Below are 24,750 nucleotides of genomic sequence, written 5' to 3'. Positions count from 1 at the left end.
AATCTAACTCAGAACGTATAGGGAGTAATAGACAGAATGCTTTGTGAAGAACAGACTTTGGTGGTGTGCCAAAAGAATCTAAATTGTCAGTGTTTTGAAAACAGCTGCATTTTGATTGAAGGCATCATTTCCAACACTGATCATTTCTGACCGTTACTATTATTATTATTTTGCGTAGACTTATGATACTTCATTTTTTCTTCTTGTATATTATATTCTGTTAAAAGGTGGGCAAGATAAGCTTTATGCTTCAAGCCCAGACCTTTTCGGTCAAAATAATCACAATGTTGACCAGGGAAAAACCTGTGTTATCTTTTTTGTTGATTTTTTGTGATTGACAGAAATAAATATTAACTAACTAACATATTTCACCTACTTGAAATTAAATATAACAGCCCAAGAACACTTACATTCTGAGTAATTCTGGTGAAAACACACAAGTCTAATGCTTGGCCTCAGTGTTATGGGTGATTCACATGTAAAGTTTCACCGTTTTGATTGGCAAATGAAAAGTCAGATACACATTTGTCACTGCATTTTTTTTTTGTTTACTTTGTTTTTTAATGGTTTGCAATGTTATGTTTTACCTTTCGGTAACTGCGGACAGAGAGGGCCTCCTGGTCCTGGCTGCTGGACTCTTTGCCAAGATACTCTAATGAAGGTGCAGGGTTTGGCAGTTGTGAAATGTTCACATGTCCCTCCTTCCCAAGGTTGCAGGTCTCCCAGATCTCCTGTGTGGCAGCATGAACCATTTTCTCTACTTCTGTGGCCGAGTGGGGCACAACCATCGCAGGCTGCTCAGGTAGCTTTGGAGGCAAGGGGAGGGGTAACTCAGGTCTAGGTGGAGTTTTCACCTGAGGTTCCCCACTTAATGATGGAACCATTCCTCCCAGGGGTAGTCCAGCTGATGAGGCAAACAGCCCAGGTTCATCTCCCAACTTTTCTTCCTCTTCTTTCTCTTTTAGTCTCTGCTGTTGTCTACGTGAGCTAAGGCCAAAGTCCTCATCAAACCAGTCCTGATCATCACCAAACTCATCTAGCAGCTCACGGCTCAGTTCCAACTCTGCTAGTCGCTTGGCAAGCTCCTCTTGACCACTGGCTCCCAACACAGGACTCTCCTGTTGGGGGAAAAAAATAAAGGATTTTAGATTAGAACCGTTTTCAAATATTTCTTTCTATTTGTTACATATACACACACCCACACACCTTTCTTACTGTGCTGTTCAAGATAAAAAGACATTCAACAAATACCAGCAGATTCAGTTGTCTGTCAACATATGGTGGACTTTGAGCAAATTTCAAAACCTTTGGGTCAAATAAACAAGTCTTGTTTGTCAGTACCTGATAACACAGCTGTTTGTTTGTTCTTTACAACTAGATGACAACTCTACTGTTCTACCAAACATCTTTAAAGGTTTCTCATGTCACAAAGTGGGTGCTTGGTGATATCCAACAAACAGAAAATATCTGATTATAAAAATGTCTGTCCACAGAATGTCACGTAGGAATCAGAAATGCACTCACTGGTCGGTTACACAGCTCTGGAGAGGACAGCTCCTCTTTTTCAGCTGGTAGAAAGAAGGGTAGACCATCTTTTTGTTCCACAGAAGAGATCCATCTGTCCTCTTCATTTTCGCCAAATAGACCTCCATTCATTTGGTTGGTAGTTTTGATCTTCTCCTCTTTTACTTTTTTTAATTCAGCAAACTGATTCACGGTCTCTTTCAAAATGTTGTTGAGAAGCCTGTCTGCACATTTTTCCAGCAAATCTTTGTCCTTCTGTTGTTCCTTTTCATCCTGGATTGCTGTTGTGTGATCGGCAGGAATAAAGTGCTGCTTTAAATCTAGTCTAGTTAAATCTAAGTCCTCTCTCTCAATAGAGCTTGCTGTCTTCTGGTTAGTTTGCTTCACCAGCTCCATTTTATCCATGTCAGAGATGAGGAGAGAGTTTGACACATCCTCAAAATCTAAAATTATGTCCATGGTATTGCCGTTCGAAAGTGGATGCTTGGTTTCTTTATGATGTTGTGAATTAAGATGGGATCTGGCCTTCAGTGAAATGTCATTATTCTCATTACTAATGTTGTTTCCTTCAGAACCAGTGTTGTTGTGAGATGTTTGCTCCTTTTTACTTTCCAGAGTTCTTTGTTTTGTTGCGTTGTCTTCATTTTCCTTGTTTTTATTCCCACCTTTATCAGACAAGTCATCAAAGAACGAGTCTTCATCCTCTGTTGTATCTGTATAGACCTCAAACTTGTCTGGGAGGTGTGTTATTTTGTCTGGAGGAGCAAATATACCGTGGCATTCCTCACATTCAAAGTATACTACCCCATCATAGGTGCCATTGTTGCTCCCCTCAGATTTGTCTAACTCCACGCCTGCCCAGAAGCCGTTTGCGAAACTAGTTGGGCCTTTGAATCTTAGCGTTCCAGGTTGAACACCGCCAACAAGGACCCGGTCTCCAATGTTAAAACTTGGCATTTCATCTGTGACAGGAGTGGGAGGGGTCTGCGAGGGAGAGATGAGTGGTGCATTTTTGGGAGCGATGCTCTTGTTGTCATATTTTGAATCTTCCCCCTGCTGGTAGATATCTAGTAGTCTTCCAGATTGGTGGGTGTGTTCACTTTCACCAGAATGTTGAATCAACTCCTCACATAGTTCTTCTTCGACCACTTCATCTTGGCTGTCACATGTGCCAGGCTGTCCTCTGCCTGAGGATCCCTTTCTTGAATCCTTGTTTTCAGTCAGGGAGACTGAGATTTGAGAATCATGCTTGGAATTTTGATAAACTTCCCTGGGAGAAGAATTTGTTGAGTCAAAATCATCACGATAGCTATCCGCTGTGGGAGAAGCCTCAACATCATTTAAGGGTGCTTCTTTATTTGAAAATAAGGCAAGTGAGTCACAGGCATGGGGCCGGTCACTGGATGAAGAGCTGTGCCTTACGTGCGGTGAAGTGTCCAGGCCACCTTCAACTGCATGAGGTTCAGGAGAGGCAATAATATCTGAAATTATGTCTTCCTCCACTTTAGATGTCTCACTACGTTTCAACTCTTCAGTCTGTTCCAGGTCAATGAATTGAGAACGCTGGTGTTTTTCATCCATGGAAAAGTCAACATGATCAGGTATGGACAACTTCTCCTGAGACTCATGTCCGTCTTCCTTCTCCAGGTTGAACGCATATTGAGGAGATTCATCCTCAAACCTGGAGCTTACTTCTACCTCCAGCTCTTCCTCAATGTCAGACCTTTGATCTGTCACCAGATTCTCATCTTCACTCTCTGCCTTGGACAAAGGTCGATAACACTCTGATGATTGATGGTCACTCTGTCCTGGGGTTGCACAATCTGGTCTGCTATGCACTACCACAGATGCAGCGACTGCTAGTGGCGCCTCATCCGGCAAGTCTTCAGCCAAAGCAGTGGATGTGATATGATCCGATTGACGAACAGCATCTACCATAAAGGAGAGCCAAATTATTATGTAACATTTTGGTGACAATATTTCATAAATATTTACTGTATGCATTACACAATGTAAAACACTCACTGCGATCTAATGTTATATTGTTTAGTGTCCTTTCAGAGTCAGAACTTTTGCTGGTTTCAGTCCTGAAAACGAGAGACGATCATGCATTTTAAAATACATTTCTGGGGAGTCAAATATTCACAGTGTATCATGTTTATAGTTTTTTGTCTCTACCTATTTGGAGGTGGTTTAACAGTTGGCTGCTCTAAAATGGAGCCAGAATCTCTGATTTGTGAGTTGGTTTCAGTGGAGTCTGTCTCTTTGCTCAGCTCCGCCTTCGTTTTCTCAATGAAGTTGTTATAGCTCTAAAAAGAAACATGGGATATAAAGTTCTGATTATGAGAATGTGCAAACATGCACACGGTACAAAAAAACAACAGATAATCAAAAGAAAACTAAATTAGCCATGTTTTGGGTTTACTTAGATGTTGAACCCCTTTGAAAGTGATGCACATTCACCTCCAGTTGTTTCAAGAGGCTCGCCTCCTGCGCTTTCAGGCGCTCCTTGTGACGCTTTTTCTGCTCCCTCTTTAGCTGGTAAGCCATAAGCTTCCGTTTTTTAAGCTCTTCCTTCAGGGCCTTGATACGGTTCTCTATGTCACTCTGGTCTGAAATGATTTCTGAAGGCAAATTTAGATGACAAATCACAAAAAGAATGAGAAAACAGTGCCAGACCTATGATTAGCAAGGGGTAATCCAACATTTGGCCCATTCAAACTCAACCACATTTCTTTGGGGATTACTGTACATTTTCTTCAAAAGTTGATCTTTATAAATACAATGAACAAGAGTATTAAAAGGCTTAGGGGTTTACACAATGGCCTGGATATGAATTAAACAACACAGGTACAGTACTGCGCCAGCAAAATCTTTTCACTTGTGCAATAAGTACATTGCAAACTGTTCCCCTCTTCCATCACACAGCTAAGCAGGTTAGGTATCAGTGAAGCGCTCACATAATGTACCTTTGGCAGCATCACATTTTGCTTAACAACAGAATGCAGGTAATTACTGTAAAGCTACATTACATCAAGTCTCTGCTTTACCTCCCCTGTCCTATCTAAAAACTACTTAAAACTGTTTTTACATTGCAGAAATGTCTGTGTTTCACAAGGGTAACTCACCAGACTGCGTGGCCACAGCAGGGTCAGGGGGCTGAGTGAAAGCCTCACTGGGTGTACGGGAGGTAGAACGGAGCTGCATCTTGGTTTTAGTGCTGCTATCTGAAGGAGATGCAGCAGGGCTGTGGCTGCCTTTGAGTGGAGAAGACTAGAAAGACCAGACAGGAGGAGGAGGAGGAGGGATGGGAAGCAGGAGCATTATTACTTCAGGGTATTACATCATAGAAAGATTGATCAGAGGAATGTATGAATACATTAATATTTTACATACCCAATCAACAACTAAGGCTTAGAAAGACATATGGTTGTTGGTAACAAAATATAAAACATAGCAATGATAGATAATTATGAAATTATCTGCATTGTAACAAGTTTGGTGTTCTTTATATTCGATATGTGAGATCAGATATGAAGTAGTTAAATACAATACATGTTTAAAATCAATAGCAGCAACTCTCAAAATCCAAATTCTTAGTACTGAAAACAAAAAAAAGAAAGGGTTTACAGAGAAAAAAGTGTGTACTTTTCTGCTCGGAGGCTGTGACCCTGAAGAGAAGTCCTGGGTGTAATTCGCCGGGCTGCTCTGGAACGAGGCCAAAGGTGTTTCAGACACTGAAGCCAGTTGTGCTGAGCAGGGATTTCCCAGTTGCTGAGATCCGGTCGCCTCTGTGTGTATACTGGAGTCAGGTGTCACTGAATTGTCCTCACTCACAAGCTCTGAAAATTGAACAAAAATATGAACATGTAGCCATTTTATTTTGACAGATATCAGCAAGTTACATCCACTGTTCATTTAAATATACCAGAGAAATTAAAGTTCTCCATATTTCAACATTTGTCTGTACTACGAAAAGAAAAAAACCCGATGAATAATGTACAAAAGAAATCTTCCTTCTACAAAACAAGGAAGACTTGGTTGCAGATAGAAACACAACAGGCAGAATAAGCAGCTCAAGAGGAATTATTATAGTAAAAAAACAAACAAAAAACAGCCTTTCAAAGTTTTAATAGCTTTTTATATGTGTCTCCCTTCCAGTGTTGAGAGGATCTGGGAAAATGAACCTAGTCTCTTTAGTCCATTCTCTACCAAGAGTTTTTGCATCTCTGCTGGTTGAGCTTGACAGCACATACAGAGAGTAAGAGGTATCGTTAAGCTGTGAGGATGGAAACACCATTCAAATGTAATGTTAGCACAATTCTCCTTGATGCACTAGAGAAAACAGAGCTGGGACACTCACGCTTTTAAAAGAGAGCCGTAATGACAGCCTCTACGGTTGTTTTCACATGTGTGGGTGCGCACCCCTGGTATAGCCTTACAGGCACAAAATATACATTATTTAATTTTTCAATTAAGTCAAGTGTCGTTTTCACTTTAGCCCAAAAGCTGCATCACATGCCACGTGACAACAGTCAGTGCTGTCAATGGTCGATATCAGTCTAAGCTGAGCGTCATGTTTCCATAACAACCACCCTGAAGTGAAGTGCTGAAAAGCATGTCGACAGAGCAACTATACGCATTGATTCAGAGGTTTTCTTTCTATCCTTTTCGTACCACTCTAGGTAAACCGTACAAGTCGTAAATTAAGTACAGCTGTGGCTAGAAGTCGCTCGTCTGCGACTGCTACTTTCTTTTGCCATGTTCTACCTGCTCTTAACAACCCACAAAGCACTAGCTATGTAAGAAAGCTTTTTTAGCTCAAACATGTCGCATGAGTCCAGTATTTGCTTCAAACGGGAAACCGGAAATGCTTCGCTTCCAAGTGAACCAATCACAGCCCTCTCCGTCTGCGTGTGGTCTGCGTCGCTCGACGCGTAGTTACAATTTTCGGGAGGTGCACGTCAGTGATGGCGGAGGTGACGGCGTGTGGTCTGTGTCGACCCAAACCACACGCCGTAGGCACGGCGTCGTTTTGACGCAGAACCATATTTCAGCCTTTAGCCTTCACACCACAAATGGACTTTATCTGAGTTTGCTGACCGCCGCGGTGCACACTGGAGTGCGGTTGCTGTGTTCACACTGACCCAAGTGGACTACGCTCATATCCATAGTTTCTTTTGGGCCACATAAATAGTGCAAGCGTAAAAACACCATAAATGAGTGGGAAAAAAAGGATCCTTACCTGGTGTTAGGTTTATTTAAACTACACCTATAACTTTATGGTTCATATTCAATTGTGCAGCCTTGTTCTTTACTTTAAGTCTTGGAGTGTCTTTGCACACACTTAAATGAGGAAAATCTTGCAGCCTCACCTTTTTCACTGTCAGTTCTGAGCTCTGAGCTTTGATGGGGACTGGGATGTGAGCCAGTTTCAGAGATCTCCTTGCCCTGACTTTCTGAACTTTTATGATCCTTGTCCCAAGGTCTTTTCCGTTCCCACGCTGCCAAAGCCTCTTTCTCCATCTTACGGACCTCTGCCTCCTCCCGGTCCAGCCGCTGTTTCCACTGAAGCAGCTCTTCAGCATGGTGACGCCTTTGCATCAGTTGCTGCTCTCGCTTGGTAAGAAACCTGCAAAAGCAAACAATGAAAAGCAAAGGCAGAGGAACAGTAAGGAGATGAACAGGTGAAAGTGACGAAAGAAAAAGAAAAGATAGAACAAAAGACATCAAGAAAAGGTTAAAGTGGATCTTGCAGAAGAAGGCAGACCCCAATTACATACACCCAGTTATTACTGAAAAATTCACCTCAAGCCCCGGAACAACACCCATACAGAGAAGCAAACGTACATCCAATACATGCCTAAAATAATTATCCAAATATAGAAATGCAGGTCCCTTAAAATAAATAAAGTGATTAGATATCACTCAGGACAAAAAGGAGCAGAAAATAATTTCGAGAATGTCACATTCATGCATCAGATCCTAACCCAGGGAGTGGTTGTAGTAGAGAGAGTAACACACGCACACACACACAAAAGTACATTTAGCCATTAAAAAAAAAAAAGGTCTGAGTGTTCATTTGATGTAATCATTTTTACTTAGTGCAATTTCTAACCAGTGAGGACAGAGTTGTTAAACACAACTAAAATAATGCATCCAACTTACGCTGTCACATTTATGTATATATGTTTTGCAGAGGTCTATAAAAATATATTTCAGTCACTTATAGCTCTTTTGTTATAGTATCTCCCACAGATAAGGGTGCCATTGCCATGCAGTATTATTTAGCCTTGATCTAATTTGGAGACCTCTCTCTTGACCTAATGCATACTGATGACAGCCTAGATACTCCAGTAAAATACTGTGGTTCTTTAGTGCAGTCCCAAACTCTATTACAGCCAATGGTCATCTGTACTTATTATCCCATATGATGCAACACATAATAAGGGAGTTGGCAAAGATTTACTGAGCTCATTAAAGAGATGCTCGGTCTTTAGTCTGTTTTCTGCAAAATCCTTAATTTCCATGCCAAAGCGTGTTTTTCAAATCAAAACATTCTACATTGGTAGCTGGGCTGCAGCTGACCAGCCAACAGCTACAATGTAACAAGCAAGTTACTCAGCAAATGTTTTAATAATTAATTTCAAGAGGCGAGAAATAATGAAGGGAAGAGTTGTTAAACAAACTATTGAAATTAGTAAAATGTCAGCATTGAGTCTGAGATTTGTCCAACAAGGAAGGCTCCAATTGAAAAAACATAACCTTTGACTATCACAAAACACAATCTTTAACATCTCAAATTTTCTCATTTTTATTGTTTTAAATACAGACCATCGAAGGAACTGGCATTCTTTGTTTCATGATGATATAATGTCAAAACAAACTTTCAGAAATATGTTTGAATAAAAGATGAATTTGTCAAAAGGTTAGGTTATTTCTCTGAAGCAGCTTTCCTTGGGCACTTTGTTCATTTTTTACATAAACTCAATTCTTGTAGTACCAAAAAAAAAGAAAAAAAGTTTAAAATCCCAACACATCCAATCTGCCATTCACCATTCCTCCTCCATAAAATCCCAGTGCCAGTGGATGAACACAAGCAAGTTCGAAGGCTTGGGAAATGATGCAAAGTAGTGCACAGTACAGTACCTGACCAACTGGTTGTAGATAAAGAGCTGGAATTTAGGGTGGAGGTTGGGAAGACAGACACTAAGGGAGGCCCAATGGTGGGCCGTGAACACAGAGAAGAAGAAGTGGACAGGAGAACAGTGTCTATAACACACAAGCACGCAACAAAGTGAAAAAAGAGCCACAAAAACATGTGCATGGACAGAGAAAACACACCCAAACACATGTAATGTGACAAACACAAGAGACAGAGAAAAAAGACACGTAGAGAGAAAGGGAGAAAATGATATGAGAAAATATGGTGTTATTGCACCTAGTGTCAAGTCTGTCATATCTGTACAGAGACATGCTTTGAAACAGCTCCCTCAGTGAACATTTAACCTTAGTGTGTGCATAAAGATATGCAAGTGACTTTTAAAAATGTACACCCTGGGAGTCATTTTATATACCATATCTTATGTGAGTAATCTCCACAGATACAAGGATGTATATTTCAGTCCTTGAGTGCCTGTGTCATCCTACTAAACCCTCAACATGACACTGCACTGGGTACCTAGATTTTTATTAAGGCTGGATAATAAGATTGATAGAGGAAAAAAACAAAACAAACAATGACTGATAATAATTCTTTTCATATGTACAATGATAAGTGCTGCGGCTTGTTGGATATATAAATAAATATACACACACACACACACACACACACACACACACACACACACACACACACACACACACACACACACACACACACACACACACACACACACACACACACACACACACACACACACACACACACACACACACACACACACACACACACACACACACACACACACACACACACACACACACACACATATATATATATATATATATACACAGCACAGACCAAAGGTTTGGACACACATTTTCATTCAAACAAATGGGGAAGTGTGTCCAAACCTTCGGCCTGTACTATATATTATGTACACGTACACACACGCACACACGCGCACGCACACACACACACCATTTGAAATTATAAACATGATGATGGTTGTTGGTCTTAATAAAACATTATTAATAGATTTACATTAAGATACCATAATTGCTACCCTAGTGCAAGTTCTTTTCAAATTAACTCCAACTTGGCTAAGTTCCAAAAATCTATGGAAAGAGTGGAGGAGGAATATCAGTTAAGTAATACATTTCCAGATTTTTTGGCTACAAATTATTGTTATTATACTATACTAAAACACTACACTATACCAAAATTTGTACTATTGGTTGACCTTGTTAGTATGAATTTAAATACATAAATACATACAGATCTGGAAATAAGATTATGCTGCATTTGATGAGTTTAAAATTATAAACCGGGAAAAGGGTTAATATAATTGTTTTAGGTCCCCGGTCACAAGATGCTCCACAATCACCTGACCCAAGCTGCTAGCCAAGACTTCAACCTCTGAATTTATTGGGACTCTTAGCAATAAATAACATGAGAAGAAGTGAGAAAAACAAAAAATTATAATATTTTCTAACTATGTTTTTCTCGTCTGTAAGTGAAAATGAACAATATCAGATTACACATTCAAACAATTATTGACTCCTTTTTAATGTTCTTTAAAAAGATTCCAGCCTGCATCTGTACTTAAATCGTTCAACAAAATATTGTTAGAAATGATGTGAATTGCAAGGTTCTTTCCTATTTATGTCTGGGCGAATATCTAGTCATGGATAGATTATTATGTCAAGTCTGTAAGGATTCATTCTTTAAACAGGAACTTTATTGCTAAGATAATATATGGAGAAAAAAGGGAGGATATATCATCTATAAAACCTATACACATCTGATAATTCAGTGGGAAAGTTAAAGAACAAAGAAAACAATTAATATATACAAATAAAACCAAAGTATTTACTTTTCATCCATGTGAGAGCGCATTTTCTTAAGCTTCTGCATGATGCTGCTGGTTTCACTTCCAGAAATGGAGAGCGAGGGAGAAGGACTCCGGATGTCATCAGCAAGCCTCATGTTAGAGGAGGATGCTTCAGGCCCTGGTTGTTCTGACACTGGAGACTTCTGGAAACGCAAACAATAGACATAGAGAAACAGAGAGTGAGAGAGACTAATAATTAAACTGTCTCTGGAAAGTGCCTAGAGACAACTTCTGTTGTAATAGACGCTATATAAATAAAATTGAATTGAATGAACAAATACTGTGATCATACCAGCGTATTCTGTTGTGAATTTAATTTAATCTATTACACTGTGTCTATAGAACAAACCATTCATGAAAGAAACTTAATAAAAGCATTGTGTGCATATACCGTGGGGGTGACTGCAGTACTTACAGGTGGATCTTCACCCTCAGCACATTTGAGGCGCTCCTTCAATCTGAATGTTGAGTTTCTCATACGTTCTATCTCCTCCTGCTGTTTCAGCAACAACTGCCTTTCTTTTCTTGCAGCTTTATTGGCCTCTTGGAGTCTCTTGATCTCAGCCTGCAAAAAAGATTGGGTTAAAACAAATGGACAAGACCACAGCTAATTCATCACTTTATGTGATTCCTCTTTGCCCCCACCCAACAGTACCTGCTCCTGTTGCAGTTTAATCAGAAGTCCTCTTTGCTTCTTCCTTATAGGTGGCATTTTATCATCCTCGCCCTTGTCCCTGAGCCTCTTTTTCTGGAGCTCAAGCCATGCTAGCTCTGTTCTGGTCTTCTCCTTCAGAGCTTTCTGGCGAAGGTGCAGCAAAGAGCTCTGATGCTGCAGTCTTACCTCTTCATCCTTCATGTACTGACGTACCATGTCCATAGTGAACTGGGAAAAGTTGTCCTGCCCACTAGAAAATGTTATGTGTGCATCATGAGACTGCAAGAGAAGATCAGTGAAAAGGTCAAGATGAGACAGGAGTGGAAGTAAAACTATTCAAAGCATGAGACCATTTAAATTTAAAATAATTCAAAAACTTAAATATTAGAAATATCAGAAGTAGTAACGTCTGACAAATGAAATATAGTAGAACACTTTTCTGAATCTGTAAGATGGCAATGCTGTCTCACCTTAAAGGTATCGTGTGATCCAGTCCCTGAAACCATTGTTGAATTGTGACTTGCTGCATCATCCTCCGATTCTTCATGGAGGCGAGACTTCTTTTCCATAGTTCCTCGCCGATGTGCCTCAGAGGGGAGTAGAGAGCGGAAGGAGCGCTCCTCTATCTCGTCCTCTGTCATGGACTCATCAAATTTGAGAGAGTACTCTGTTGCCACTGATGTACTCTCTGCTGAGGGGCCAGAGACAAGATTAGCTAAGTGTATAATTACATTTTTATATCCAATATGGCAGAAATGCAGATAAGGGTGGTACCATGTATAAACAAAGTTTTGGCTGTTCATCAAAAAAAATAAAAACACTGGGCCTCAATCATGAAATCTTCATAAATATGTGAGCAGATTTGCACACAAATCACTTCCTTACTAAATACCATCACATAACAGTCAAACTCAGCATTGTGCTCCTGGTGCTCATTAATAACCAATATTCCTGCCGATGGTCCACTGTATTAGTGGGTGGGAACGTGCATCCTCAACCTGCACAGGAAACGGTCGTCTGCACAGGAGTCAACAGCAAACTTTGAAGGAAAGCTTTTACTTGTTATAATGTGCATTATATTGCTACGCATTGTGGAAGCCAGGGGATGTATTGCTTTTAAGGCACATTTTAACAAACAATAAGAATAAGATTTATAGCAACTTAATTGGCTTTAGTTCAGATTACTTCAAATCTGTTGGCAACTCCAATAAATACATTTACAAAGAGAACTTTCAAAAACCTATTAAATCATTCAATTCATTTTGTTTTATTTAAGCTTTTATTTATTAGTTTTTGGTGAATTAAAAGCAATTCCTGTTTCAGCTGGTGTTTTTCACCGGCTGCTCCATATGTAATTACCATCAATTAAAATTGATGTGATATATTTCGAATGTATTCTCATGTTCAAAATTCATCCATATTTTGCGGACCATTAGGCGCACCTCATTAAAACGGGTCTATTTTCATACATAAGACGCACATCATTATAAGGCGCATGATAAAACATATACAATAAGGTAAGTCAAACTTCAATCAACTCACATCAACTCAGAATATTGTTCAGTTGTAACAAAAAAAATACACTCACATTTTCAATCGTTTGTTTTCCACGAATAAAAAGAGGCGGAGGTAAGCGTAGTACATACTGTTCTCTGATTGGTTCATCGTTGCCAGCGATAGCAGACACCTGAAGTTGGTGTGAGGCTGGAACAACGTTGTATTCCAACATTTGATTATCATTGAATAAAAATCTAACGTTATATTATAGTAAGGTAACATTGACTACATGCTGGATGAGGGTTGCTTGCCAGCACTACATAGTTTGTTATCTAACATTGTCTGATGTTGCAACCCATATTCAACCAATGACCGACTTTAATAAAACGTCCCTGTTTTCCGCTGAATGGTCCCACAATCAAGCGGAGCGGCTTCTCACTTACCAAAGTTGCACTAAAACATTTTGACAGATTTTTGAGCGCAGTGTACCACATCAAATTGGTTGGAGGTCAGTAAGCACAATAATTCATACATAAGGTGCCGATTTTTGGGAAAATCTAAGGATTTTAAGTGCGCTTTATAGTCCGGAAGATACAGTTACAAAGGTATCTGCATATTGTAAAAATAACAGACTACATAACGCATTATAAATGACAAACAACATTTATAAGCAGTCCTTATTTACACAATCTCTCCGAAGGCAATAGTAGATTTTGTTTGGACCTAAAAGAAAGTTTCAAACTACTAATATTTTTACGAATGCCGAAATACACGCAAATTCTGCTCTGCACAAAGTTAACGTACAATTTCATCCCACTCACATTTCATGAATGAGGCCCATTGTTTTTATTTTCCCAAAAATATTATAAATAAAGAAGCGTCTGGCTACTGAATTAATAAAATGGGAATACTTGTAAACATGAACTTTTAAATTAGAGTTGTGCTTGCTATTGATCACCTTTTTCATCCACTACAGAAGGGATACTGTCACTGCAGAGAGAGTCAGTTGTTGGTCTTGGAATGTCCTCCTCAATCGAGCTGCTGGCTGCTTCCCCCTCCAGTCTCTCCTTGATTCTCTCATTCCTCTGCTTTCCCTCTGCTACATCATTTTTCGTCCGATCTCTGTGGCATGATGAGACATGCGAAGAGCTGAGGTGGCTGCTGCTAGAGGTAGCTCCACTGAGTAAGGGGGAAAGAGATTTATTTTATTCTTATTCTTTCTGCAACCAAAACCTTATGGAAAACAGTGGTTGATTGATACCTGAGGTGGGGTCCTCTGAAGGAAAGCGAGTCAGACTGGCTGAAGCTGTTCAGTGAAGACAGAGGTACTTCTGACCTGCTTCTTCCACTACAAACTTCACTCCGAAAACTATAAAAGTGCAAGCAGAAGAGACTGAGTTATTCCAAACAAAAACTTAGTTGGGCCCTCAAGGTTTATAGTTAAAGTTTTGAGTGAGAGAGAATTGCTCTTTTGTTAGGCGCAATACACAATGCCCCATGTCTAACATATTTTTTCTATTCTCAATTTAAACCATATGATCCATGTCTATTAAATCACAACCTTAAATTTGTAACACAATTAAGGTATTAAATATTAAAATCAAATGTTGCTATGAAAAGATTCTGTCATGCAATAACTAAAAACTTGCTTTTAGTTTACCTGTCAGATTCCCCTTTGTCATCTCGCTGTTTTATGAAGCTGTTCTCTTGTTCTTCCTGTTGGTCTGATATGGCAGAATCAGTGGCAACAGTGGAGGCAACTAAAGTTCCTACAATCTGAGACCGGGCCACCTCTGTCATCTGAAAGACAGCAAAAAGACACAGATCAAATATTTAATTTGGTGAATTTTACCATGCTTTTTGTATTGCCTTCCTTCATTTACTGAGTGTTATTTCTTGACCGAAATTCAACAATCAATCAATCCGATTTTACTGGAAAATTATGACACAGGCAGTTTTCATGGAAGGGATAAAATAAGTTATTGTAAACCTCTCTAATGTGTTGAGCTGCATCCGCTGTGTGTTGTGCTGGCTCAGCCTGTTGGCTCATCATCTTAGCAGTTGATTCCTGGAGGGCTTCCAAAGTCTCTTTCTGAGATGCTGCCAAGCTTCCCTGCAGTTCTATATGTGCCTATACAAAAATATACATTATACACATAAGAAATATAAAAGCAAACCTTAGATTTAAAAAAAATCTAAAAAAAACAACCAAAAAAAACACTGAATCTACAAAATCGAAATAAGAAACATGTAATGTGGGTAGTACCCTTGCCACTCTCTGTCTATTTTCTTCCATCTGTAGTTTTGCCTCGAGAGCTTCTCTTTCAGCCTTGATTTTCAGTTCATAGAGGTCACGCTCATGGCGGTGCTCCTTCGCCTAAAGGGATTAAGTTCAGAAAGCAGGTCAATTCAGATTATCAATACACATACTCTTAATACAATCATAGGCAGCACAGTATTCATTATACGCACGCACGCACGCACGCACGCACGCACGCACGCACGCACGCACGCACGCACGCACGCACGCACGCACGCACGCACGCACGCACGCACGCACGCACGCACGCACGCACAAAAACTATTGAAATATATACACAGACACAAAGACATTTCAAAAACAAAAAAGACAAATTATGCACTAAATGCCAAAGTACATCATCACCAAATTGTAGATTGCTTTAAATGTTTAATCCCAACTCCACTTCTAATACATAAAAATGCTGATACAGTATACCATTATTAGATCATGCTTACTTCTAAGAGCAAAATATGTTTTCCTTTACCTTAAGCATTTGAGCCAATGATGCACTCTCCTGTTGTGCCATAGACACACCCATCAGCCTCTCCACATCCCCCAGCTGCTTAAGCGACTCCTGAATTGACTCAAAGTATTGAAGCTCTGCTGTCATACGCTGCTGTAGGACTGCAGGGGAATACTGTAGCTCGCCTAAGAGAAAGAAACGTAATAAAAGATGACGGACATTGATCACATGGGGTGGGAAATAAATTTTAAAAAAAACCAACCAAGTAGAACTTATTTACCTGTGGATCTCATATCTGCCCTACAACCGCGAGATGAGGTGCCTGGGTTTGGGATATTGGCAATGAGAGGCGCGTTTCTCAAAGGCTCACTGAGAGAGTCTGTTCTTGCAGGAGAACCAGCGCTTGGAGAGCGGGAGGGAGAAGGCATTCTGGGCCTGAAAAAAATAGAGTAATAAAATTCCAGTTACTGCATCAGTTAAAACTAGAGGACAAAATCTCTAATGAAGTAGTTGTAGCTTTAACTACCAGGCTCATCGGTTATGGTGCATCCAGTTAAAATACTATTGTAGATATTTGACTCATAACAATGTTTTGATACATAAGTTGATTCTGAATAAAAACATAAATATGTGAAAATATTAGGGAATGATATTATACAAATTGCTGATGTAATTGATGTAACTTAAAATATATAAAAATATCACAGCATTACACTTGGGTTTAAAGAACGAATTGAAGTGTGGTCTACTGATTTGGTTGGCACTCTTTTGAAGAGAGGATTAGGTTGGCCAAATGATAAACAGGGGGCACCAATAGCCCTATAAAGCTCAGAGGTTAATAAAGCAGTGCAACCCTACTGCGAGGGGCTCAGATTATGAATAGCTGCAGTGTTCTTCAGTGTTCAGTGTTCTTCAATTCTCAGTAACTGTATCATTATTTTATATATGCATCAATGTAAACATACATTAAGCTGTTATATGCACGTTTGATATAAATACACTTTGTCAAAGGCCAATGACCAGTAAAAATTCTAACAACAACACTTAACATTTTTTCAGACCTCTTGTATTTCTCCACAAAAGTAACTTCCAACTTCTACTAGAAGAAGAAGAGGGAGAAGAAGAAGAAGAAGAAGGAAGACAGAATCCTGTCAGAATATAAAGCCTTTACTGTGTAGTACACCTAGTCACCACAGAATCCCAAGAATCTGCCACCTGGGCTTCAGAATACCATTAGAAAGCTTGAATGTCACTATGGTGCAGTAACATTAAAGGAGGATGAGGGGAAAAAAGAAAAAAACAAAACTTTCACTTCCACAGGCAGAATGCCAAAACTGAAGTGAAGCCAACTGACCCAAAAAAAACTACCCAGTAGGCCCCAAAAACAAAACACACAGTGTTTTCTGCTCTTAGGTCGAACTGCAGCTTGTTGCTTGGCACTCACAGCACAGCTGCTTATACACTCAGGCTACAACAGAGCAGCGAGCCACATGACTGTTTGAACTGGCAGCTAAATAACAAAATCCACAAAACAAGATTTGGGGTGGCTGGAACAGCAACAACACAAAGTGCCTGAGTGTACAGAGACGGCAATTAAAGTTTAAAAAACTCATTTCCTATTAATTTTCCGGTTCAGGGTCACGGGAGTCTGCTGAAGTCTAACCCTGGACATGTCGGCAAGATAAAAATATGTGTCAGCCAACAGAACAAGATAATGTTGAGCTAAAGGTTACGGATAACCACAGAAAGAAAAAAACTGAGACAGCTCGATTTAAGATTATAAATTAATTCATCTTCCGGTGCTCTTGAGTATTCATTTCAATTACAAGAATGTTTATAAAAATCACATGGTTTAGTTCTTTATTTGGGCATGACTCAACTCGACTAACACAAACTTAATCTGTAAGTATTATCATTACCTTTGGGGAGAATGCCCTGTAAATTCTCTTAACGTATCATGAGTGTGCACACTTTTGGCCAGGGAAAGGGCAGGTCTTTTGTCTGAACTTCTCTTTCTGGAGTCACAGGATCGCACTTCAGAAGGGGGTGAGCAAGAGCTCCTCTGCTCTTCAACAAGAGTGGCATCACTTTGGTCTGACGGTGTTCCTGCAGTCATAGGGAATAGTTTTACACCATCAGGATTTGGAACTTCAAACATGCAACATATGACCTTAGACAATGGTTTAATTTAATTGTCTTATTTGTAACAGTGCTTAAAATTGTTACTTTAATACAGATTCAAATTCATAGCCAACTCAGAAAGTAATGAAAAAGTAGTCTCACCTCTTTTCCTGGTGGAATGCCTGGAATGAGGTGAGGAGCCAGATGTTGAAGGGGAGGAAAGATGTGATTGACTGAATGAAGGGAAAGATGAATGATGGGAATTAATGCTTCTTGTATTGTCTTCATGAGAAGACTTCCGCATCAGCTCTTTAACATGACTGTTCAAGCTAACATTAAAGGGGAGAAAGAAATTATGTGTGTGAGTATGATAAAATCTTTCCTCAAAATAAAAGTTGTATTACTTATTATAACCAACCAAAGTAAATAGCAATACATCATACATTCTAAATAACAATATATAATGTATATTTGTGTCCTCTCACTTCTTGGTCAGATTTATATAATTATAGAAGGTCAAGTAATGCTAAATTATGTAAATGACCAGCTCACTTTTAAATCAAATTAAAGTGCTTAAATATGTATGTATGTATGTATGTATGTATGTATGTATGTATGTATGTATGTATGTATACACACACATATATATATATATATATATATATATATATATATATATATATATATATATATATATATATATATCAAATAAAGCACACCCAGAAACATTGTGCATCTACCGGTAGTTATTATGTTGATTAGTGTTTGTGGTAAAAGCCTAGATGGATATTTACAAATACTGTCCTGAAAAAGCCTTCCGATTTGTGTGACATAAATGCCACCCAGTGGTCATGTTAAAGATATATTCTTATTTTTTACCTGGGTGAGTTGGAGGCTCTTTTTAAATGTTCACTGGCTTTACAGCTGTGTGATGAGACAAAGTCATCTTCATATACTCCCGCAACTCCATAACCATTTCCAGAATGCAAAGAATGGCCAGATGGAGAATTCCTCTCCAGATTTCTTTCACCTACTAAAGGAGGAAGGGGAGAAATAAAATATATTATCTAGATTGACAGTTTGTTACATAATAACTCTGGTTTTCACAAGAGAAATATTAGGTGGATCTAATAAAGTTACCTTTTTATTTAAAGTTTACTGAGAACAAAACCTTTTGGTCTCAGATGAATATTAAAAGCTATTCAAGATTTTTGTTTTGAATCTTAAGAGTACTACCTAAATTCTAAAAAGGTAAGGTCAGCCACATGCATACATCACACTGATTTTAACCAAAAAAATAAATAAAAATAAAAATCCTGACTACTACTGAGTGATATTTTCAGGTAATTTGCAGAAGGTGTACAAAACAATCGAATAAGAAACTAGCCCAAGCTATGAGGTGATGTTAGCACATGCTCAGTAGAGAAGCAGGTAGGGAAAAGGAGAATCTACTTGTAAAATGTGTAAAAGCTTCACATTCTATTTATGGTTACAACTCTTGTAATTGTCCATCCATAGTTGTTAAACTAAACAGCAGTAGACTCAGTTCACTTAGAGACACTGCAAATTTCCAGCTAAAGTAAATATGGTTGAGATTGGTTTAAAGACAACTGCTTTGTTAAACTGAAAAAAAAAACAACAGCCAGTTAAAAAAAAGTCCTTGAGTAATTTGGATTTTCATATTTTAAGTCCAGTTCTCATTTGCAATTCCTTCATTTAACCAGAAAGTCTCTAAAGTTTATGAATACACAGCTTGTTATCCCTATGATAAATTTTTTTTTTTTTCCTGTCACAAAAACATGGAAATAAGGTATCTTGAGGAACACTGATGGGAATTTTAGGGGATTAAAACCTGCTGAAGTGGGATTTGAACAGGCAAATACACTTACTTTTAACATGGCCATGGAGATTTTTGGTGTAAATGTTGATTACACTTAGAGGGCTCCCTTTGTTCAGTTCTTCCCAGTGTCCTTTGGTGCTGTCCAGCTGCGAAAATGTTGGGCTGAGGGGTGAGCACTTTGCTGCTTCCCTCTGAAACTCTAACAGCCGCTGATGATCCTTTATTTGACTTGTAGTATAATCCGCTGTCTCTTTGCAATCTGGTCTTGGTATAGGATTGCTTGAACGGCGAGGAGGGCATGCTTCATCCTCAGAAAAACTCCCTTCACTTAAAAGAGGACCCTCACTAATGGAACCGGCACTTGAGTCATGGAGATCTGCTCGATTTTCTTTATTACTTTTTGTCCTTAATGCTACTTCATCTGATCTTGCTTCCATTTCCAAGTCACTTTCCATTCTCCTCTTTTGAGCGTAACTGTTAAAAGTGGGACCTTCTACATCAGCAGAAATAACACGTGGATTGGGGAAATTGGTGTGCGTATTCTCTTCATTTTCCCTAAAGTCATGTAGACTGCCTACTCCTGGAAGAGCTGTGCCATTGTATAAACTGTGACTTGTAATCCTCTGATTCCCCAGAGACACACCATTATGTTCTGAAGCATGAGCAGCTGCTTCTGTCACACGTTGAGCATCGAGATCAGAGGCTCTAGGAGCCAAACCAGTATCAAAATCCATAGAAGTTGTTGCACCATAGTTGATCCCCTGTCCGGCAAGCTTCCGTGCCTCACTCTCAATACGGCTGGAGAGCGATGCGGCTTTGGCCTTCAGAGCCTCAATACGGGACATTTTATACTGAGACATGTTGGAAGGAGCTCTAATTGCTTGTGAGGTGTAATTTACATTACTAGCAGCAGCTGCTGCCTCCATCCTATATAACTGAGAAAGGAGTTGTTCAGGAGGAGGTGCATGAAAACTGCTACTGGAACCCGCTTCTGGTTGAAGAGCTGCATGCAGATGGTCTGGATGAAACAAAGAGACAACTCCGACATCCAGGTCGTTTCTGCAATAGTTAGTCACACAAAATAAGATTAAGTTATATTGGGAACCAAAAGAAAATCTTAAACATGTGTCAAATCAAATCATTCATATTCTAGCTTATCCATGTCCATTAACAACTAAGCACTTTAAAACAAATACAGGATTTATATTGCAACATACATCACTTAGGAAAATAGGTCTGTGATAGAGATGAGAGTATATGAAAGATCCAGTAGGGCTGCATAATTTTGAATATATAGAAAATATATAATTGCACCTTTTCTGACAACAATTGACTATGAATCAATTTACGATAAAAGGCAAAATGTTTAAATTCACTTCACATAAGATTTCTAAGATGTTTCCACATTGATTCATGTAGTAAACAGGGAAGTAAAGTGTTTGTAGGCAATAATCTTGTCATCGCCAATGTAGTACAGCGTGACGCAGCAACCTGGTTTTCAGCTCCATCTCAACTTTTTCCAAACAATCTGTATAAAATTCTGAAAGGGTAACTTGACTGGAATACATGCAAAAGTTCTATCAAAAGATTTTCTAACCTAAATTGGTCACTGTTGACAAATAGTATGTCTTTAACCAAGTGGGTAATGGAATTGGTCATCTTCCTGTTCCACCATGAGGATTTTTCATATGGTTTTAATGTTACAAAGACAAAGAAATCGTCCTGTTTCATTAATTAATTTAAAAAAATGTGTAGTTTCACATGACTCTTTACTCAAAGCCACCTGTGGTGCTTCCTTAAATGTTGGTAATGGCTTATGATGTTGCCTCTTGTCATTGCAGCTGGATTGCGGCACATTTTGCACAGCAACCTTTTATGCAGTACATCTCTTTTTATTAAATCTAAAATACGTCCATACAACAGAAGTTCCCCTTTTCTTTGCCACTATTGTTTCAACCATGTTTTCTAATTGGACAAATGCCATTTCTCTGAAGACTGTAGTCATGTTACACGCTTGTTTTTGATTGGTTGGTGAGACTGATATGTGAGAGGGTTCATGAAAACACAAACTTCTTATCCCTTCATCTAGGTTTTGGTCTGTGCAACAAGTTTTTTTTGTACTATAAGACATTTAATCTCTGTAGTACTACACACACAAAAAAGTTAAAATAAAGCCTTGAAACATTTTCTCTGTGCGTCCTCTCTAAATGAGGAAGTTTCCCAAGTTTTGTGTTATCACCCGAAGATTATGAAAAACATCATCATGAAAAGACAGAATGTGTGTTCTTGCAGAGTTTCATTTGACATAAGTATTGATAAATGACCTTGATAATGGTGGAGGCTGATCATTCAAGGACTTGTCACTACTCGAGGGGCTTTGTGGGGCCTCTAGTCTTTTGTTCTCTTTGTCCGACTCTCCTGATGGCAGGTACATTGGCACCTGCAACAGAACACAAAAAAGTGTTTATTTTTCTGTACAAAAAGGTGCTACTGTCAATATTTATCTTATTTAAGAAATCATTATACTCAAAAATAGCTGTTGTGTTTAAATGAAATGCCCTTGTTTTATATGGATCAACAATACCGTCTGATGGGAAGGAGCAGCATGCTGTGTCTGTGTTTCCTCTATAAGCAGCAGTTTGGTGTAGGTTTCTTGTAGTCGCTTTTGTACTGGGACCACAGGCACTTCTGTGGAAAGGGCCACAATTTTAGCAACTTCTTTTTGCTTTCTGTAGAGCTCTTGCAGTCTCTGGTTTCTCCTCTCTGCTTCCTCTTTCATTGTCCTCTTTTCTTCAGCCTGACGCCTCTTTCTCTCCTCTTGCTGTCGCACAATGTACTGCCGAACTGAATCTGCATCATAGTGTCGCTTCTTGTCCCCCTTGTCAGGCCTGTTGGTGCTATCTGATTGGCGTGTATTCGGGCTGGCACTACGGCTAATTCTTACGCTGCCGTTTACTGCCACTGTAGCTCCCCAAGCAGAGACAGGCGTCCTTGTTCGTGACCCCGAGCTCCCTCTCCCTCTTCTACTACCACTGCCACCTCGGGAGCTTTTACGGGCCCTCTCTTCTTTCTCAGCAGGTTTGCAATCTAGTTGAAGGTCGTCAAGTATCCCTTGGATATCTGCTGACAGCAGGTTCGAGCTTACTCCCATATTTTCCTGAACTGCAGACATGGGCATATTTGTGGTTGTGGGGTGGCTTGTGGGTTGCCTCTGAAATCCACTTCGAGGCCTCTCTGTGCTGTTTGGGCGAGAGTCTCTGTTTGGCTCGACATGCGGCTGTGACCGGCGACGGAAAACTGTTGAACATTTCAAGAAAAGCAGGAAGTTAGAGGTGCATGTCACTAGTAATCAGGCTCTCACACACACAGAGAGCAGGAAAAAATAAGTTCCCTTTGTGGCTGAATGTCAATGTTAATTTAAAACAGATGAGATATGTGAGAAAGTGAGCAACCCCTCCCCTTCTCACCATCACCGGACATTGTTTTAATGTGTGTGTCAGAGTGGAGGATTGGGCGTGGTCTGCGGGGGAGCAGCACACAGGTGTGCCTGGTTCTGATAATTGGAGCCCACCTGTGTCCAATCAACATCTCCACCCTGCCTGGGTTTAAAAACAGCAGCCGTATACCAGAGGGAGGCTGCTGAAGGAAGCTTGTTGTGAGGCTATGCCACTTTGTGCCATTCTTGTTAGAATATTGTTTTTGCCTTCGCCTGTATGTTTTTGTGCTTTTTGGCATATAATAAAAAGCCTTACTTTTGTGGCATTCTACGCTCTGCAAAGTTCTTTTTACACCTCATCACCCAGGTCCAGTTTTGCCTTGTCCCCTTGTACGTGGGGAGGCCGCTCTGATCCCTCACATTTGGTGGCAGTGGTGGGATCTTTGGCGCCACCTGAAAACTGGAGAGAAGAGGTGGGAAGCGACGCCGTGGGTTTGGCGGAGTCTGGGAGACCCGGTGACCAGCAGGAGTCTGGGAGACCCGGTGACCAGCAGGAGTCTGGGAGACCCGGTGACCAGCAGGAGTCTGGGAGACCCGGTGACCAGGAGGAGGTCTGTAACCGGCAGGATGCGTCCTCGGATACCGGGAGGAAGCGTCCTCGGATACCGGGAGGAAAGCGTCCTCGGATACCGGGAGGAAAGCGTCCTCGGATACCGGGAGGAAAGCGTCCTCGGATACCGGGAGGAAAGCGTCCTCGGATACCGGGAGGAAAGCGTCCTCGGATACCGGGAGGAAAGCGTCCTCGGATACCGGGAGGAAAGCGTCCTCGGATACCGGGAGGAAAGCGTCCTCGGATACCGGGAGGAAAGCGTCCTCGGATACCGGGAGGAAAGCGTCCTCGGATACCGGGAGGAAAGCGTCCTCGGATACCGGGAGGAAAGCGTCCTCGGATACCGGGAGGAAAGCGTCCTCGGATACCGGGAGGAAAGCGTCCTCGGATACCGGGAGGAAAGCGTCCTCGGATACCGGGAGGAAGCGTCCTCGGCAACTGGGAGGAAGCGGCCGGCAACCGGAGGAAATGGCCGTTTTCCTGTCTCGCAACGGGGTTGGCGAGACTCCAGAGGGGGAGGGAAGTGTGAGAAAGTGAGCAACCCCTCCCCTTCTCACCATCACCGGACATTGTTTTAATGTGTGTGTCAGAGTGGAGGATTGGGCGTGGTCTGCGGGGGAGCAGCACACAGGTGTGCCTGGTTCTGATAATTGGAGCCCACCTGTGTCCAATCAACATCTCCACCCTGCCTGGGTTTAAAAACAGCAGCCGTATACCAGAGGGAGGCTGCTGAAGGAAGCTTGTTGTGAGGCTATGCCACTTTGTGCCATTCTTGTTAGAATATTGTTTTTGCCTTCGCCTGTATGTTTTTGTGCTTTTTGGCATATAATAAAAAGCCTTACTTTTGTGGCATTCTACGCTCTGCAAAGTTCTTTTTACACCTCATCACCCAGGTCCAGTTTTGCCTTGTCCCCTTGTACGTGGGGAGGCCGCTCTGATCCCTCACATTTGGTGGCAGTGGTGGGATCTTTGGCGCCACCTGAAAACTGGAGAGAAGAGGTGGGAAGCGACGCCGTGGGTTTGGCGGAGTCTGGGAGACCCGGTGACCAGCAGGAGTCTGGGAGACCCGGTGACCAGCAGGAGTCTGGGAGACCCGGTGACCAGCAGGAGTCTGGGAGACCCGGTGACCAGGAGGAGGTCTGTAACCGGCAGGATGCGTCCTCGGATACCGGGAGGAAGCGTCCTCGGATACCGGGAGGAAAGCGTCCTCGGATACCGGGAGGAAAGCGTCCTCGGATACCGGGAG

General features: G+C 40.7%; 1 protein-coding gene across 7 annotated transcripts in view; it reads right to left on the bottom strand.

The window, feature by feature from the left end:
• Positions 1-24,750, bottom strand: part of cep350 (centrosomal protein 350) — a 42,612-nt gene that overhangs the window by 4,422 nt on the left and 13,440 nt on the right. The window contains exons 10-35 of one of the 7 annotated variants that reach the window (XM_061738260.1): positions 22,043-22,755; positions 21,783-21,898; positions 19,508-20,517; positions 18,498-18,651; positions 17,781-17,947; positions 17,417-17,603; positions 15,778-15,932; positions 15,519-15,682; positions 14,999-15,109; positions 14,723-14,863; positions 14,393-14,532; positions 13,994-14,101; positions 13,691-13,911; positions 11,706-11,926; positions 11,236-11,514; positions 10,996-11,145; positions 10,563-10,723; positions 8,674-8,796; positions 6,900-7,156; positions 5,173-5,366; positions 4,653-4,797; positions 3,988-4,148; positions 3,703-3,833; positions 3,550-3,611; positions 1,525-3,455; positions 588-1,118 (exon numbers count right to left, since the gene is read on the bottom strand). In XM_061738260.1, coding sequence (XP_061594244.1) covers positions 588-1,118; positions 1,525-3,455; positions 3,550-3,611; positions 3,703-3,833; positions 3,988-4,148; positions 4,653-4,797; positions 5,173-5,366; positions 6,900-7,156; positions 8,674-8,796; positions 10,563-10,723; positions 10,996-11,145; positions 11,236-11,514; positions 11,706-11,926; positions 13,691-13,911; positions 13,994-14,101; positions 14,393-14,532; positions 14,723-14,863; positions 14,999-15,109; positions 15,519-15,682; positions 15,778-15,932; positions 17,417-17,603; positions 17,781-17,947; positions 18,498-18,651; positions 19,508-20,517; positions 21,783-21,898; positions 22,043-22,755 — 7,733 coding nt within the window. The remainder of the gene's footprint in view (positions 1-587; positions 1,119-1,524; positions 3,456-3,549; positions 3,612-3,702; positions 3,834-3,987; positions 4,149-4,652; positions 4,798-5,172; positions 5,367-6,899; positions 7,157-8,673; positions 8,797-10,562; positions 10,724-10,995; positions 11,146-11,235; positions 11,515-11,705; positions 11,927-13,690; positions 13,912-13,993; positions 14,102-14,392; positions 14,533-14,722; positions 14,864-14,998; positions 15,110-15,518; positions 15,683-15,777; positions 15,933-17,416; positions 17,604-17,780; positions 17,948-18,497; positions 18,652-19,507; positions 20,518-21,782; positions 21,899-22,042; positions 22,756-24,750) is intronic. The other 6 variants (XM_061738261.1, XM_061738263.1, XM_061738262.1 and 3 more) reach the window with 6 other exon arrangements.

This window comes from Cololabis saira, chromosome 13, assembly GCF_033807715.1.
Source record: "Cololabis saira isolate AMF1-May2022 chromosome 13, fColSai1.1, whole genome shotgun sequence".
Classification (NCBI taxonomy): domain Eukaryota; kingdom Metazoa; phylum Chordata; class Actinopteri; order Beloniformes; family Belonidae; genus Cololabis; species Cololabis saira.
Note: the sequence above shows the minus strand (reverse complement) of the source record. Positions and strands in the feature narration are given on the sequence as shown.